The following is a 16,602-nucleotide window of genomic DNA, read 5'->3' as shown; positions in this document are numbered from 1 at the left end:
TGATAATTTTACTTTTAATAATTAAAGAACAACAATGATGAGAATTAAAAATAAAGTTTTGAAATAATATTGTAAATTATTTAGAGCTATTATCACATGTTTGTCGTAAAAACAACAATAACAGCAAAAAACAAATTAAATTTTACTGTTATTTATTTTTTCAGAATTCAAATTTTAACTCCTTTTTTCCTATTTATTCACAAATGGAATTGTTGGCATTGGAATCTGTTATCAGCGGCAATTCTAAATAACTTTAAATAAACGCAACGTCAGGTAGTATCTGACACCTAAGCTTCTCCTATACAGTATTATAAAATATTTTTACAGCTCAATTGGACCAAATTACATTCCATACAAAACTTCGTTGTTCTATAAAAACACCTGTTAAAATACATTTTTCTAAGATAAAAATATTAATAATAATTTTTTTACACTTTTTACAGTCATTACATTTTTATCAATTTTACTTGTGGAGGGTTGTATCGAACATGAGAAAAATCTGTAAGAAGAGAATTACTTTTGGTTTCACAAACAACTTTTTATTATTAGGTAGAGTTATTTTTGAGAAATTTATAAAAGTATAAATTACAGGTCGTAAAACTAAGTTAATACATAATAAGAAAGTGGCATAAATGAGAAAAATTAAAAAATTATCAGTCTGAAAATTTAACAATTCATTTTAATGACAAATGTATTCTGTGTTTACTTTTTTTTTTTTCTTGTAATACAAACATCACATTCATAAAACAGATTGTTTCCTTCAAGATCGGCGCAATTTTCATGAGCCCAACCTACACAAATCCTACACTAAATCCAGTCTTTTTCAAAGGTTTCACCACGGATGATGCAGCGAATCTCTTGGTCTTCTCTCTTCTCTTAATTTACTGTTTTCTTTCTTTGTCTGTATTTAGACGATTTTCCCCCAGCAGCTTTCTCTTAGCTGAACAGATTCTTTTTTACTTCTTTCTTTCCTTTCTTCTGCCGTAGTTTATCCATATTGTCTCGTAAAATAAAAAAATTTCCGTGAGAATATAATTCTTATCAACCTTAAACTGTTTCCGATACAACCCGTAACACCTCTGTCCCATACAAACCGCAACAGTTTTGTCCGATACAACCCGCAACATCATGGAACAAAACATCTCTTACCACATACGTATTAGTAAGCTTAAGATTTCCGGCCTACATGTTAAAGAACAATAACTGTCGTTTTCAACAATAAACAAAAGAACAACTTATTCTCATTTTCAGGCAAGCTATGACAACCAGAAGTTATCGTCGTTCACTCAAAATACTATTAAAAAAAAAAAAATTTCTACCACGTGTCAACAACACTGCTGCTTGACTAAATATAGCGGAATCTGAACTTTCTTTATCCACCCGACTTTCTGGTGTCTTCACAGGTTCTGCTACTTGCAGCATATGTTAGAAACAACACTTGTCCAATACTATCCGACCTTCCTCTACAGATATACAGCTCGTATCACACGATATTTAGGATCATTGCATAGACAAATAAGACAAATGTCTAGGGCCCGGTCAAACTGTTTCTAGAAAAACTAAAATTTATTGTTGTATATTAAATATTTTTTATTAATAAAAATTTAATATTTGTTTTAGTTTTTCACATTATTTAGTTGTGTTTTATTTATTGTTTTATATTTTATGTGTGCTCTATTTCTTGTGGGAGAGGGAGGGGGCCCTGTAAGAAGAAAATGTCTAGGGGTCCAAAGTGGGTTAATCTAGCCTGGTAATATTTAAGATTCAGGATATCAGTATTTGATTCCAGTACCTATGACAGACATATATTTGTGCGTCCTATGTAACACTGTAACAGTGAAATTCCTATGTAATCCGATCACTAAACGAGTTTTCAACAGTTAGTTTAATTTATAATCAACAGATGGCAGTACGTTATTGATGTTTTTGCAGAGAATTTCAACACCTTCCATTCATTACTTTTTAAATTACTATTCTGTTTATTTATTTCATATCTTAACTTTTTATTTTCGATTCTTGTAATCTTTGAATCGATATTCAATTAATACACAATCTGCTTTTCTTTCTGTAAAATGAGATTATTTAATAAGGTAATTTTAAATTTCTATACATAAAAAACGTGTTAATTTACAAATAACCAGTGATTTTGACGATCATTTCATTAATAATAAATTGTAATATCAAGAAAATATGTTTAATTAATATTTTGACTACAGTATATAAAAATATTTAAATTTTATTTTTAAAATGTTACTTTTTATTTAATACAAGAATTGATGTTGTTTAATATATTGATATTCATATTCCACTTAATGGTCATTTCTAAACACTGAAAAAAAATTGCTGAATGAAATAAAATATTTTAATTTATAATTTGCAAAACTTTCATAAAATTAATCTAGAAAATACTGTTTAACAAATAATACACTTACGGAAATTATACTTATTTAAATAAGCCCTTGAATTTATAAAACTTATAAAATTATTTATAGTTTAAACAGAAATTTTCGAGATTTTGACCAAGATACTTTATTAACTTAAAAACGTAAATATGTTTTATTTTTAGACTTAAAAGCTCCAATAAAGCAATTTTTATAAGAAGATATAAAATGATTTATTGGACAAAAAATTTTCATTCTTTAATTTAGTCTATGCTTAAATAAACAAATGAAAAATGTGACATATGTTTTTACGGATATTATTAATTTAATCTAAACATATTTATATTTTTAGATATTAAAGTTTATATGGGAAAGAACGTCTATTCTAAAAACCTGCACAAACTATAAAGTTATTTAAAATTAGGCGGTTTTTTGGATAGGTAGGTAGAGATAGGTTGTTTTACGTTCGAATGAATGAAATGCAGGTCTGCAATCGATTGCAATTAGGAATTTTGTCTTGACTCATTCCATTAATTTCCGGAAGTGGTCAGCTATGAAATGGTAGTTTGAACCTTAATCGTGTCCTAAAACTCTTTCGCGGATCCAGGTTCCCAACCATTTTCGTAAACTTTTTGCTTCAGTTAGACCAAAATCTCTTAATCGATCTCAGCTGCAGAACGTTTGAAACTTAATGTATCAAATTCCGCAATGGTCCAACTTGGCAACTTTGTCGTAAGCGTTAATATGTCTGGCCAGAAGACAACCTTAGTTAAGATAGGATTTATTTTAGGAAAGGTGCCAGCCTTTACTGAATGCATTCGTTGTTATACACTTCTTTGGTGTTGGAGAGTCGTTGAGGGGAATGAAGGCTCATGAACGTTTCTTTCAACTGATTGCCAGCCAAACCAGAAGGTTTGGCGAACACTTGGAATGTCGTTTGAATTTGACTTAAAGATGCACCTTTAAGAATCCAATCCTTTTCTGATCAAAATAGAAATTGTTACCATCACTCACTTCAGTCAAAAGTGAAATAGGACTCGCCCATAACCACATCGAGGTTGTTTGACGCCTTCAAGACTCCGCCATGCAGCTTCCTCAGAAGGATTTTTTGAGTAATAAGTTGCTTCGTCGTGCATTTTGGTTGACTTTCGCTTCTTGGGAGTCAGTTGACTTTTCTTCAAAATCCGGCAAATATGCCCGTGTGAAATTTTGAACTTTCTTCCCAATTTTCTGAGTGTTTGTCTCAAGGCTTCTTCCTCCAATTGGTTCTTCTTTTTTTTTCAGTCATTTTCCTCCTCTTTCGACCACTTCGCTTTCTTATTTCTGCAGGTTTCCTTTGCTTTAAACTTTTGTAATGGTGATATACACTGTGTGCCAAAAAACTCCCTTTGTACAGATATGTGTAACTGTACACGATTTTTTAGTTTTATGATTTTTAGTTTAAAATCTGCCAATTATATTTCTTCGATCGAATTCATTTAATTAATCCTTTTATTTTCAAAATGGAACGTTATTTACTAAAAATTTTTCGATAAATTAGCATAAATTCTTCCTGGAATGATTTGATTATCTCGTTCGCATGTACAGTTATTCGAAATGACCAGAAAACGTATTTAAATTTGTGCAATTTTTAGAATACGCATCTGTATTCTTTCACCTTTATTTACAACTAGTTAACCGGTAAGGATATTAAGGTTTAAGGTTAAATATTGTTTAAAAATACTAATGTAACTTTCTAAGACTTTCTTATAAAGTTTATATATTGTTTTGTTGTTATTTAATGTTTGATAAATGTAATAAATTTAAATCTATTAATTAATTTACGTGTAAAAGACATACTAGGAAAGTCGTTTTTGTTCTTTTTCAAAGCAAAGTGTAGCTGTTTTCCAAAACGATATGTAAGATCTTTGAATTAAAAAAAAAAAAAACAAGAAAAACCATTGATCATCGAAATATCGAACGAAACTAATACAAAAAGACCGTACTTTTAAAAATATAACTTCTGAATGTTACTGTATTTCATTTAAATTATTTTTAAATTTAAAGCAACGTCACGTAGCGATGACACTACAAGAATTATTTATTTTACAACAATCATGTTTAATTGTTTTAGAATAAGTTTATAGAATAAGTATTTTGTTATATTTCTACATAAAACAAATCATATGACGAAAAATATTCTTGTCTCTCCGCACTCTGCCACTTTCCTGTTTTGAAAACTAACTTTTGATTAAAAAAGTTAATAAAATTGTTAAGTAAAAAATCATTTTTGTATATAAATAAACATGAAAAAATATAATAATATAACTTTTGTGGAGTTATTTTTAATTAATCATTTTTACAGGATCTGTGGTAAATAATTGAATAATTTATCATATCACTATTATAAATAATTAGTTATTTGTAAAATGAAATTATATTTGTAAATTAAATTGCAGGTCTATTTTAGTTATAATCATTCATTAAAAATACATCTAAACCTACAATGCGAGTAGTTTCTAAAATTATAATTAATATACAGTTATTAGGACGTATTAATTAAAATAATAAATAATTTAATTAATTAGTATCTCAATTTATCATAATATGATTCATATATATTAATTTGTTAACAGTGCCAATCGAATCATACTATAATTTTCGTAATTTAAAATATTAATCCACATGATTATAATTCTATTTTATTAATTGAATTACTATTACAGAGTTTCTGAATTTGCATAATGTAATTAATTCATTATTGATTAGACAAAAATCTACTTTTTCTCTCTCTTTTTTTAAAGTTTAAAACAAACTTTACAACGAACGAACATCAACAGTGACAAAAGGAAGACTTCGAATGAATTTTTCACAAAAAAGAAAAAACCGTTATTGCTTTGCACTGTCGATGACTGCAGTCATTGTCAAGTTGGGAAAAATATATATATTGTATATATTCCAAAACAAATTTGGATGAAATGAATATTTTAATAAGTTAAAACACTTAGAATTTGTTAAATGTTAAAGATGAATTATAATGATGGCACCATAAGCCCCGTCGATATGAGGTATTTAGATGACTGTACATATAATTGAAAGAATATTAGTAAATTAGAACTTCGCATAGAACAGCAGAATATAGGCGACTCCACCTGTTAGGTACTCCTGTGGCTTTAACGTATATGTACCTGCCATTCATATTAGCTGGGCAGTCGATGAGGATCCTTTTACGAAAAACTGCTCCGTTCATTCTCGATACAGATCCACATTTATTGCCAGTTATAATGGATTCCAATCTGGGCTTATCTTCCACATAAACTGTTAATTTATCTAATTTATAAACATAATCTCTGTAAGGAGTAGCTCGATCTGAAAATACAAAAAAATATTTGTTCTGCATGAGCTGTATTAGGATTTTTTAATTACCATTGTAGATTGGTAGAACAATTGAAATCTCTAAAGGGCGTCTACTTAATGAAAATGATTGAGTATAAAGGGAGTCTCATTGTTTCTACTGTTAATCAATCACTCCAGCAAATGAAGCAATCACGTAAAGGTTTAACTTACCCTGACCTTTACCCTGCCAAGTGACAATCACGACACCGCGTATAGTTCTCTTTTGTCCGAGGTCAACCATCCAAATCGGGTATTCCACATAATAGTTATCGAGAATAGCACATTTTTGAAGTTGATTGTCTGCTTCTCCATCCACAGCAAAAGAAGAATGTCCATATTTCCATCCAACCCAGGCATGTCTTTTATCGTTTACCCAGGTTTCTTTTTGATAAGCTAAATTCTCCACTAGAAAATAGAAAGGAATGTTGATAACACGAAGTTGTTTATGATGTTATCGTTTTAGTTTGATTTATTTTTACTTACCACATTCTGTACAGTCATGTATTCTGAAAAATCCTGGACCACAATCACCTGAAAAGTAAACATTACTTAATACTATTATCGTATTCGGTTAAATTTTTAATAATATTTATTACTGAATATTTACAAATACTAAGGCTTTCATTAAACGTGAACTGCTTTCATTGACTATATAATCTCCAGAAAGGATATAAAAGTTGAAAGTAAGTTGTTTTATATAATTCATATATTCTATTATGTTTAATATATTTGCATTTATTCAAATCTATGAAATCCCTATATGTAAAACAAAATAGAAAGCACGAAATATAAACGTAATAGTAAAGTTTATTTATAGATTTAACATTGTTTTACTGAAGATTTCCATTGCGAATAGAAAGAATTGATAAAATAATTCTTGTTTATTGAATTTATAAACAATTCATTTTTAAAATTACTTTTTTTAACTAATGATTTTTCTGATTTTTGCATGATCATACTATAAGAATACAGTATATTTGTTTTATCGTAACTTATTATACTTCCAATTATAGCTATATTATATCATATTTTATATTTTGAATTAAATGTAATTGAAATTACCTGTATGACGACATCCAATTACACCCAATCTTAAACTGACTCTCCCGTGCCATGAAGTTGGATGGATTCTTACATATCGACTCACAAATGGATGATTTAAATAGTGATGCCTTTCCGTATTCTTATCCATATTTCCACCAAATTCCTATTAAGAATATTGTATCTGAATTATTTATAATTTTATAATTAAATGTTACTTCAATAAAAAATTTTTTAGCAAAAACAAATGATGCATAATTAAATATTTTATATAAAATGAGAGCTGAATATCCTATTATTCTCTAAAAATATCACTTTTACTCTTTAGATTACATGAAAAATGGAAATGAAAGAAAAATTATATCTAAAGAATTTTTTTAAAATAAAACATTAAAAAATAAAAGATTAGTTTTCAAAGAGCAATTTAACACATTTTATTTTAAAAATGAAATGTGTTAAATTATCTAAAATATTTCGAGTCTATATTTTGCTATATTTCGCATTTTAAAAATTTAAATTTTAAACGCATATTTAATATTTGATATTTAAATTTATAAGTTTTTGCGTTACATCTCCTTACTTAATGATTTATTAAGAAAGGAGATGTAACATAAAAACTTATAAATGCAAATATCAAAAGAAAACACACACAATGAAGCATCATATTGTAATTAACAAGAATTAATAAATAATAATTGTTTAGACTTATATAATTGATAATAATGTATAAGATTTCTACAAAAGAGATTTTTTAAACGTACAAAATCAACCGGTTAGTTTATCGATCTATCGGTTCTTTTATTATGGATATATTCTAATGATATTTTAGCCAAGTTAACTTCAACATTGAATAATGCTAAAATGGAATATTTTCATTGGTTTTAAATTTTATATTAAATAAAAGTGATCATTACTTATACTAGAAAAGAGTTATGTACAAACATAAATAAATAATAATAATTACCTAATATAATTTAATAATAATTAAAACCTAGTAATAATTTTAATTTTATATCACATTATCTGAACACACATTTTCTCAGATGTTTAATTTAATTTAAATTACTGCAAAAATAGGTAATGATATCTTTTTTAAAAATTTGCATTACCATTAAACCAATTATTGATTTTATTGATATAAATTGTCACGCAAGAAACAAATTAAGTATAAAAGAAATATGTTTCATAAATAAAATTAGATAAGTGTTTTAACTGCATAAAATAAACATTTTGATCCTTTGAAAGTAATTGAAAGTGAACTTAAATTCAAATTATTATTTCACTGTAATTTATACTGTAAAGGGAAATTTGTGTAATATGACTTAATAATAAGAAAATTTAAGCGAAATGTATTTGGGATGTAAGTTGAAAAAATTGTAACTTATAAATTTCCACTGTAGTCCGTCCGTCTGTCTGTGCTTCCTTAATCTCGACAACGGAGTCAGATAGGTGAAAGCCGAAACCAGATATGGAAAGATTAGGTACAGGAGGCCACGATTAACTATATACAAACTTCTGATGCTAACTATACATCAAGTTATTTTAATTAAAATATTTTCCCCTGAAAGAAGTTAGATACGAGTAGATGACCGCCCTGACGCTATTGCTAACAGGAAAAGTATTATGTACGGGGCAAGACACTACTAATTTGAGGTAGAGAGCATATATTTTAAATTAAATAAATATGATTAAAAATTGCAGCCCGGCATTGTGACGATGTCACAGTAAATAATTGCTCGTTGAATATTATATAGTGATTATAAATCACATAAAAAATATAAATAAATTGAAAAAATGTATTCCTAAACTTATATGGCCATACTGTATTAAGCATTTTTCTTAAGTGCCAAAAATAAAACATTTTTGTTTTCCTTAAATTTTCACAGAATTTGAAAGACGAGTATTTTGAAGTTAACGTAAACAAATCGTTCTGCTAATATAATGTTAGTAAAGTGAAAATAAAGTCTTAAAAAGTTTGTCTTTATTTTAAATAGAAATCTGCAATTTACATGAAACTTGATCCTAAAATATGTTCAACTTAAAAAGTGAAAAGGTAAATAAAAACACAAGAAATTCTAACAATAATTTATTTAGTAAAACAAAATAAATCATACTAAAAACTAATTTCTGTTTATTACTAAATATAGTATTTTATAGATTATTTCACTATTAATTAGTAAAAATTAATATAATTTTATGAATTTATTAATTTTTACTGTATTTTAAACACCGCTTTTAGAAATATTCGACTAAGAAATATAATCATTAATAAAGACTTAACTACCTTAATATCTGAAATCGTAATTTACAAGATCAATAAAGCAATAATAATTTTAAATAATTGTATAGGCTATATATATTAAAATAAATAACGGATCAATGTTGATAATACCTTGACTTTTGGATTCAGGTAACTATCTTCTTTATAAAAGTACCACATATTACTATCATTGCTGTATGATATAAGAAATNGATCAATAAAGCAATAATAATTTTAAATAATTGTATAGGCTATATATATTAAAATAAATAACGGATCAATGTTGATAATACCTTGACTTTTGGATTCAGGTAACTATCTTCTTTATAAAAGTACCACATATTACTATCATTGCTGTATGATATAAGAAATGATGCCACCCATTGTTTTCTCTTACTATCGCCTCTTCCTTTAGTGACTAAGCCTGTAACCACTGTAGGAGGTCCTAAATCGACTTGAAGCCACTGATTGGCTGAAAAAAGCGATGTAATCAGAATGAATAACTATTTGTATATTTTTTTTATTACAATTAGCATTTTTTAATGGATACATCAGCTTTCCCAGATAAGATAATGTTAATGATAATAGCTGGGTAGTCTCGTCAATGACAAAATAACTTAAGGATGGAGAAAACCGAGTTACCGGTCTTTTAAAGATGTTTTTATCAACAAATTATTCGTTAATAATGATAATAATAATAATAATCTCAAGAAATTAATTTTTAAAAATAATGTAAAATTATGATATGTAATTTTAAATAGATAATTAATTGTTTGTGTTAATAAATTGTCTCGTCTCTTAAATAAGATTACATATCTTAAAACAAATTTAATAGCCATGACTGAATTTCTGAAAATCACCTGCACTGACCGTCATTCTTTCGAGCGCACCAACCACTCTGACTATATATGTGACCATCATCAGGACTGCAAGTTTTTTGTTTGTTCCATGGTCTCCAACTTGAGGCACTCATTTTGGCTTGTGGCGGTAAACTAATGATTTGGTTGCATTCTATAATCGAACAATTATCACTTAGGCGCTACTAATTATAAACTACATTAATTACTACAGTCGGGACCAACCTTGACATCCAAGAATTTCAACTCTCATACTAGGATGATCGTTCCATTCTAATATATGCAATCTTAGAAATCGTGTTTTAATTGGATGATCTAGGTAATTTTGTTGAATTGTATGAGAATCAGAATTTCCTATAAAAACCTGCATTTATTTAAAAAATAAAATTAATAGTTTTGATATTTTATTGTTCATTTTAGCAATTTTTGTGGTATAACTAATTCAAGATTAAAATCAATTTAAAATTAAATAACATAAATTTAAACATTTAATATTCACACGGTAATTTCCATTATACTGTATTATATTTGTGTTTAATAATTAAATTTAATAGCTTATAAAAAATTACATATATTATCTAATTTTTATAAGCATGTATGTGATATGAGTTAACCTTTCTTGTTCCATAAGAATCCGTACAATATTTCCAATGAAAAGCATCGGAGCTATGAGATAAAAAGTAAGACGTGACCCATTGTTTACCGTCTCCTCTCCCTTGTGTCATAATTCCAGTCACCTGATATATATAAAAGGAGAAAGAAATTCCAAAATAAATCTCAATGAATGAATATGATGTATATGCACAAAATATATAATGCATTTAAAAATTACACATAGCAGATATATATACATATATACATACACACATTTTGTTATATCGGTGAACAGTTCTTACCTTTGCTGCAACTCCTAAATCGATTTGAATCCATTCGAAAGCGGATTTATGTCCAGCACACCAGGCGTGCCCACTCAGCTGGTAAAGCCTAGCATATCTCATCTGACACCCAGGTTCTTTTGAAGAAGACAACACGGAACTGGCACTGATCTGCCAATCTTTAACTGAACCTGACATTAGACCTAGAGGCTGGCTGCACCCCGTTACTGTAACAGATATAATTTTAAAATGCACAACCACACTTTCAATTTGACGTCAATCATAAATCGTGGCCTTATTTTTTAATTTAATTTAATATTTTTCTACTGAAGCACGATTTAAAAATATTCCCCCCCTGTAAGTGCAATTTTTACAATTACAACGTAACATCGATACTAAGGATAATTAATTAACTTCTTTCAAGAAACTGAAAAATATGAATGATTTAAATTAATAATTTATTTTAATAATGGTAAAATAACTTTTATCACTTGTTTTGTTGCAGGATATAACAGATAAGAAATATTTTTGCTTTTAGTATAGTTGGTTGTATGATATGACTGAAATAATGGAAATAAATCGTTGTTGTTTGTATGGTAGATTACACTTCTCTTGCCATCGTTCATCTTCATAAATTTTTTATTTAAACTTCTGGAAAGCAATATTGTTATCTCCCTACGCCAACTAGCATTCTGTGCTTTCAGAACTTATACCATTATCTTATTTTACATTTTAAATAATTATAAATATTCTCAAAATAAACAACGATATTCATTTTTATTAAACAAATGAATTCGGAACTAATATACAGTATTAATTCTTTGTAAAATTCCTGAAAGTTTTAAGAATAGAAGTTACTTTTTAAATATATCAATATCAACGTTTTTAAAGTAAATATGATTGATTGGTTTTTGTGTGTATTTTGAATATTTCTGAATTTATTAAAGCCATTTTTTATGTTAAAACTATTTAATAAATTATCGTTATACTTACATTCTGCCTTTATTTTAAAAACAGGTCCTAACAATCCTACTATCATCATCCAGAGCATCGAATAGAATGCATCCATTTATCTCGATCTTAGAAAGGGAAAAAAGAGCAATCTTTAAAATACAGTTATCTAAGGTTATTAATAACTTCTAACAAAAAAGCAATCATCCATCAGCTTTCCTATATAATAAGGTAATGATATTACACCCTGAGATATCAACCTCAGTAGTCTGCGAGCTAGATAGGAGCTGTTCCTCCCAATAACAGACACAAGAGGCCTAGTCTATCATTACCTGATTGTTTGGGTGAGGTGAAAATTGCATCCCACCTATGGATGGATAATTCTTGAGCTTCAGGGCGATTCGGCTTATCTCTCAATATGTGATATTTCGAATGCACTGTCATATAAAGAAGCGATCTGTTTGAAGAAAAATTTGATGAGAGAGATAACTCAAGTAATCTTGTCGAGAAAACTGTAACAGCTTGTAGTTTGTGTGTGATAAGTATATTTTCTTTTTTCAGTAGAATTATTTATGGTCTCTGTAATAACTCAATAGTTAATCATTAGAAACATAAAAGATACACTTACTTGAACTAGAAATATGTATTAAAATAAAAATCACGTAGACTGCAACTGATAATTATAATTAAGATAATTAATACTAATGGAATATTTTTCTTTTCTCTAGCTAATATAATTTCCTTCTGATTATTATCTCTCAACCCAAATTTGGAAAGAGGCAAAACAGGGAATATATTTTGAGCTACAATAAATTTATAAAAATTTTCTTTTGTTAAATTCGATAATATATCCATTTTACTTTGCAAATGCATTATTTTTAATAATTTAATTCGCTTTTTCTAAGTAAAGTTATTTAGAAGTTCATAAAAATCGATTTGTACAGTAAAGTATCAAATAGGAAGAAAAAACTAATCAGGGGTTCCTCATAAGCCGGAATACCAAATGACAAATCGTGAAGGAGTGTTTTTTGTGAATGTGCGAACCATTTACAAATTCAATGATTCATCGGGCTTAATATCTATCCTTTTTATACCTCGGGCATCAACGGATGCTCATCGCTCACTGTCTGGTTTCTTTGTTCAACTTCCAACAGCTAAACTTCCATGTGTCGTCCGAGTGATATATAGATCATCATAGGAGGGCAACTTTGATACCCAGACCTGTCCTAAAACGCTACCAGCATCATACCTGTAAGCTTTGTCAGGATCCATTCAAAAAGAAATTTTCCTGTATTGCGACTTTTATAGGAAGGAAAGAAAAATTCTTTCTTTTTTTTTCTTTATTTGTTACATATAGAAAATTGCTAAAAATTATACCTCATAAGCGTCATTTCTTTCTGATCACTAATCAAGAAAAAATATTTGTATAATAACAGTAATTTGTTTTCTGGTTCTATCGATTTTAATTACCAATTGATAACCTGCTAATGATAGCACAACTATTACGCTATCTTACGAATCAATTGCTGCCTGGAGCTAAGCCGTTTTATGGTCAATTAAAGTGCCAAAAGTATTATTTTCGGCATTTTTTATGTGCAGATTTTTTTTTATCTTTATAAAAACTTATATTTTAAAAAAGATAAGCATAAGTAACATACAATCAGTATTAACTTTTTTAAACTAGTTACTCAAATTATAATTTATACAATGGAAAAATAGCAACATTTAAACAATAAAAAAGGTTATTTTTAGAATGCGTTTAATGAATGAAAATTCAGGTTTTTGTCGTACAAAAATTGTAAATAGAAACTGAAATTATTTATTGATAAAGGTATATATGCTAAGATTAAGTAGATTAAATAATTAATAATTAAAATAAATTTTTTTACTAAATTCTTTGTTATGTCTAATGAAACTTTCGCCAGTCTTATATAAACTAAACTAACTTCTTTATAAAAAATTTAAACCAGAAAAATAAAAATTTTTCTCTGATGGAGTAGAAAATGTATTTAATTTCGCAAGCGTAAAAAAATGATATATATTAGTTCGTAACATACTTTATAACAATTATAACTATTTCCAGTTAATATTTTTACTCTATTTCTTAAAAAAATAAAGATAACAATTTGTGACATTTTGATAAATACCTAAGGCTTTTCATTAGAAAAGAGCTTTAATAAATACTGAGCACATTCTACGTAAACTTGTATATAGAATAAAATATTTATTCACTAAGAAAAAAACTTTCTTTTTTAATATTGACTCTAAAAGGTAATATTTGCTAATTTGTGTGTACTGTACCTTTTAATAATGAATTATTCGAGACCAAACCAATGAAAATATTTAAAAACACATTTTACTTACTTTATGCGAAAGTAATTAATACTCTAATATTAAAAATTCATTTTAAAATTAATTATTTATTTTAAAATTTTAATGCAGTTTCCGTTACCAAATTTCATTTTTAACCTTTACCAATTAACGAATATTGAAAAATACTCTTGAAAAGCTTAAAATATCAGATTATTTTTCCTTTTTTCTCAGTTTTAAATGAATAATTTGCATTTTTAAAGTTAAGATCTTGTTTTACAATTTCATTAATAGATTGGTATTTATAAACAGTATCAATATATTAATGAATGTTTTGTAATTTAATTAATGTTAATTTAAAAAATATATATATAGCCTTCAACTTTATAGCTCTGGAGGATATTTAGTTACAGATTAATTTGAGATATAGAGAAGATAAAGAAAAAAAGCGGCGGAAGAAAAACAGAAAGAGAGAATATAAGCTGGTTCATTCAATCTATGTCCGTGTGACTGAAAGCAAACATCAAGAAGAGATTATGATATAAATTATAACATAAATTAAAATTTAAGAGGAATTTGTAGTCCGCAACGAAGCGCATCTTATCCGCATCACGTGATATGATGTTGCACATCGGTTGTCATGGTAACAAAATTAAATTTTTTCACCAGTTTTTCCTCCTTTTTTTTCTCTTTTCTTTAATTCAAAGTGCGCTTTTTTAAAGTTTATAAACGTTATTAACGCGCGTGAGTGTTTAATTTATCCTTAAACATTTTCCAAATTGGATTTTTAAGTCATTTAACGGTGTTTCAAACGTGTTTATTAGGAAATTAAAACCTTATTGAAGTTATTTAGCTTTAAATCATGAAAATTTATCAAAGTCCGAATCGTTATTTAACGTAAAATATTTCTCTTAAATATACTTAAGAAAATCGCTTACTTACTTGATTATTTGTCAGTTTTTACTCATTTTTCTCTCAATTCCAGGAAATAAAAAAATGACTATTTTTCACCTTAAATTCATGTTTATATTTAAAATTTTAAGTAGTTTTTTTTTCTTATGCTTTTTCCGGGATATGTTAAAAAAAATTAAGAAAAAAAAACTAAAAATTTCTTCCGACTCGTAAGTAGCAGCCGACAAACTAGCTCGTGACGAAACAGACGAGCGTCGACTGCAGCGCCTTATATCGCCCATCAGTGACGTCACGACAACGCAACAAATACAAAAAAAGGTTAAAAAAATTTTTTTTCTAAAAAAATATTCAAAAATTATTTATTTATTTTTGCAACTTTTAAAATTAATAAATAATAATAATCTTATAGATATTACTTAAGCAGTGAGATAGTTTAAGTATATTTCTGTTAATCAAAAACATAAGTTTTAGTATATTTTTGGAGTCCAATTACCCTTTTTTTCCCCCTTTTTTTATTCCACTTCCTCTAAAATTTTTATTTTTTGCTTTTGCTAAATGTTTATTTTCGCTACATTTTGAGATATTTCGAAGCTAATAATTTCTGTTACCAGTAAATTTAAGAGCATTTACTAATTATAATAGAGCAGGGTTAACGATCTAGGTCATTTTTTTAAAATGGGGAATATGTAATATAAACAGTTCTTTTTTTACTTGGCGTAAAACCATATTTTCGCCTTCAACGCAAACCCTCGTTTAAAAAAAAATTATTTTTTGGTAGTAAAATATTCCGAGAGGAAATTAGTTTCGGTGGCAAACAAGGTAGTAGCGTTATTAATCTGAAACAAGAAAATCATACCAATCAGTAGGAAGTCAATCACTAGAGTTCATTTTCGAGGTGTGGCCTTGTTAAGAATGACAAAGTGTACAAGTGGGTGTGTGTGTATACATCGTCTCATTGGCCCTACGATGTAACTGGTCTTTTAACTACGCCCTATGGTAACGAAGTAGCCACTTATGACAACAGGACTTAAACTAATGACTTTTCTCCCACCCCGATATAATTTATCGCAGTTTTTTTTCTTACACCATTATTTTTACTAAATTAAAACCCGTGCGGTAATCTAGACAGTTGGGAATCTGTTTAATTTTGTAATTTAAGCGGACTTCTTGAAATGAACCATTAAAAAAAAAAATAATAATAAATAACGTCGATTTTTCTAGCCCCCTGTAAATTTCTAATAGGCCAACTTAGTTACAACTTCGATAGATGATAATTAATATATGAAGAGAGGGAAAAAAATATATGTTTATCGCGTTTATATGAAGGTTTATCGCTCGAATTTTTTACTTTTAATGAAATTTTATGTTTCGGTTCCATTTTAGATAAGCCAGTTTTGTTATCGTTTGAAAGATGGAAGTTGTACGTCTGCTTCTAATGTCGAAAACATTAGAAGCAGATTGTCATACTTTCTCTCTCTCTCTCTCTCCTGAGTAGCATCTTTCCTGTTGTATTGAGATTTAGTAGTTATTAATATCATCCGTAATCAAGCTGCACCCGTATTATAAGAGGAAGTAGTTTACAACAGGTAAAGTCATACCGTTACTTTTCATTATTTAATGACTGTACTAGTATGAATTTA

At 27.7% G+C, this 16,602-nt stretch overlaps 1 protein-coding gene and 1 long non-coding RNA gene across 6 annotated transcripts in view; one reads left to right on the top strand and one right to left on the bottom strand.

Moving 5' to 3' along the window:
• LOC111625663 overlaps nucleotides 1-12,082 on the top strand; it is a 39,963-nt gene extending 27,881 nt beyond the window's left edge. For all 3 annotated transcript variants that reach the window (XR_002756758.1, XR_002756757.1, XR_002756759.1), the window contains one exon: nucleotides 11,807-12,082. This is a non-coding gene — a long non-coding RNA (uncharacterized LOC111625663). The remainder of the gene's footprint in view (nucleotides 1-11,806) is intronic.
• On the bottom strand, nucleotides 2,262-15,026 carry LOC111625662 (lactadherin-like). 3 transcript variants are annotated; one of them, XM_023368876.1, is made up of 12 exons: nucleotides 12,073-12,197; nucleotides 11,783-11,868; nucleotides 10,811-11,016; nucleotides 10,529-10,651; nucleotides 10,140-10,278; nucleotides 9,928-10,068; nucleotides 9,351-9,529; nucleotides 6,819-6,963; nucleotides 6,240-6,287; nucleotides 5,928-6,161; nucleotides 5,513-5,729; nucleotides 2,262-2,329 (listed from the first exon to the last, which is right to left on the bottom strand). In XM_023368876.1, the coding sequence occupies exons 2-12, from the start codon at nucleotides 11,856-11,858 to the stop codon at nucleotides 2,323-2,325; spliced, it is 1,515 nt and encodes a 504-aa protein (XP_023224644.1). In that variant the 5' UTR covers nucleotides 11,859-11,868; nucleotides 12,073-12,197; the 3' UTR covers nucleotides 2,262-2,322. The 3 variants fall into 3 exon arrangements, with proteins under 3 accessions (XP_023224644.1, XP_023224643.1, XP_023224642.1); XM_023368875.1 differs by lacking the exons at nucleotides 2,262-2,329; nucleotides 12,073-12,197 and adding exons at nucleotides 5,047-5,440; nucleotides 14,993-15,026; XM_023368874.1 differs by lacking the exon at nucleotides 2,262-2,329 and adding an exon at nucleotides 5,047-5,440.
• Nucleotides 15,027-16,602: the final 1,576 nt, after the last annotated feature.

This window comes from Centruroides sculpturatus, unplaced genomic scaffold (genome assembly GCF_000671375.1).
Source record: "Centruroides sculpturatus isolate CEXI.00-Female unplaced genomic scaffold, Cexi_2.0 scaffold338, whole genome shotgun sequence".
NCBI classification, from domain to species: Eukaryota; Metazoa; Arthropoda; class Arachnida; order Scorpiones; family Buthidae; genus Centruroides; species Centruroides sculpturatus.
This window is presented reverse-complemented; position numbering and strand designations above follow the sequence as displayed.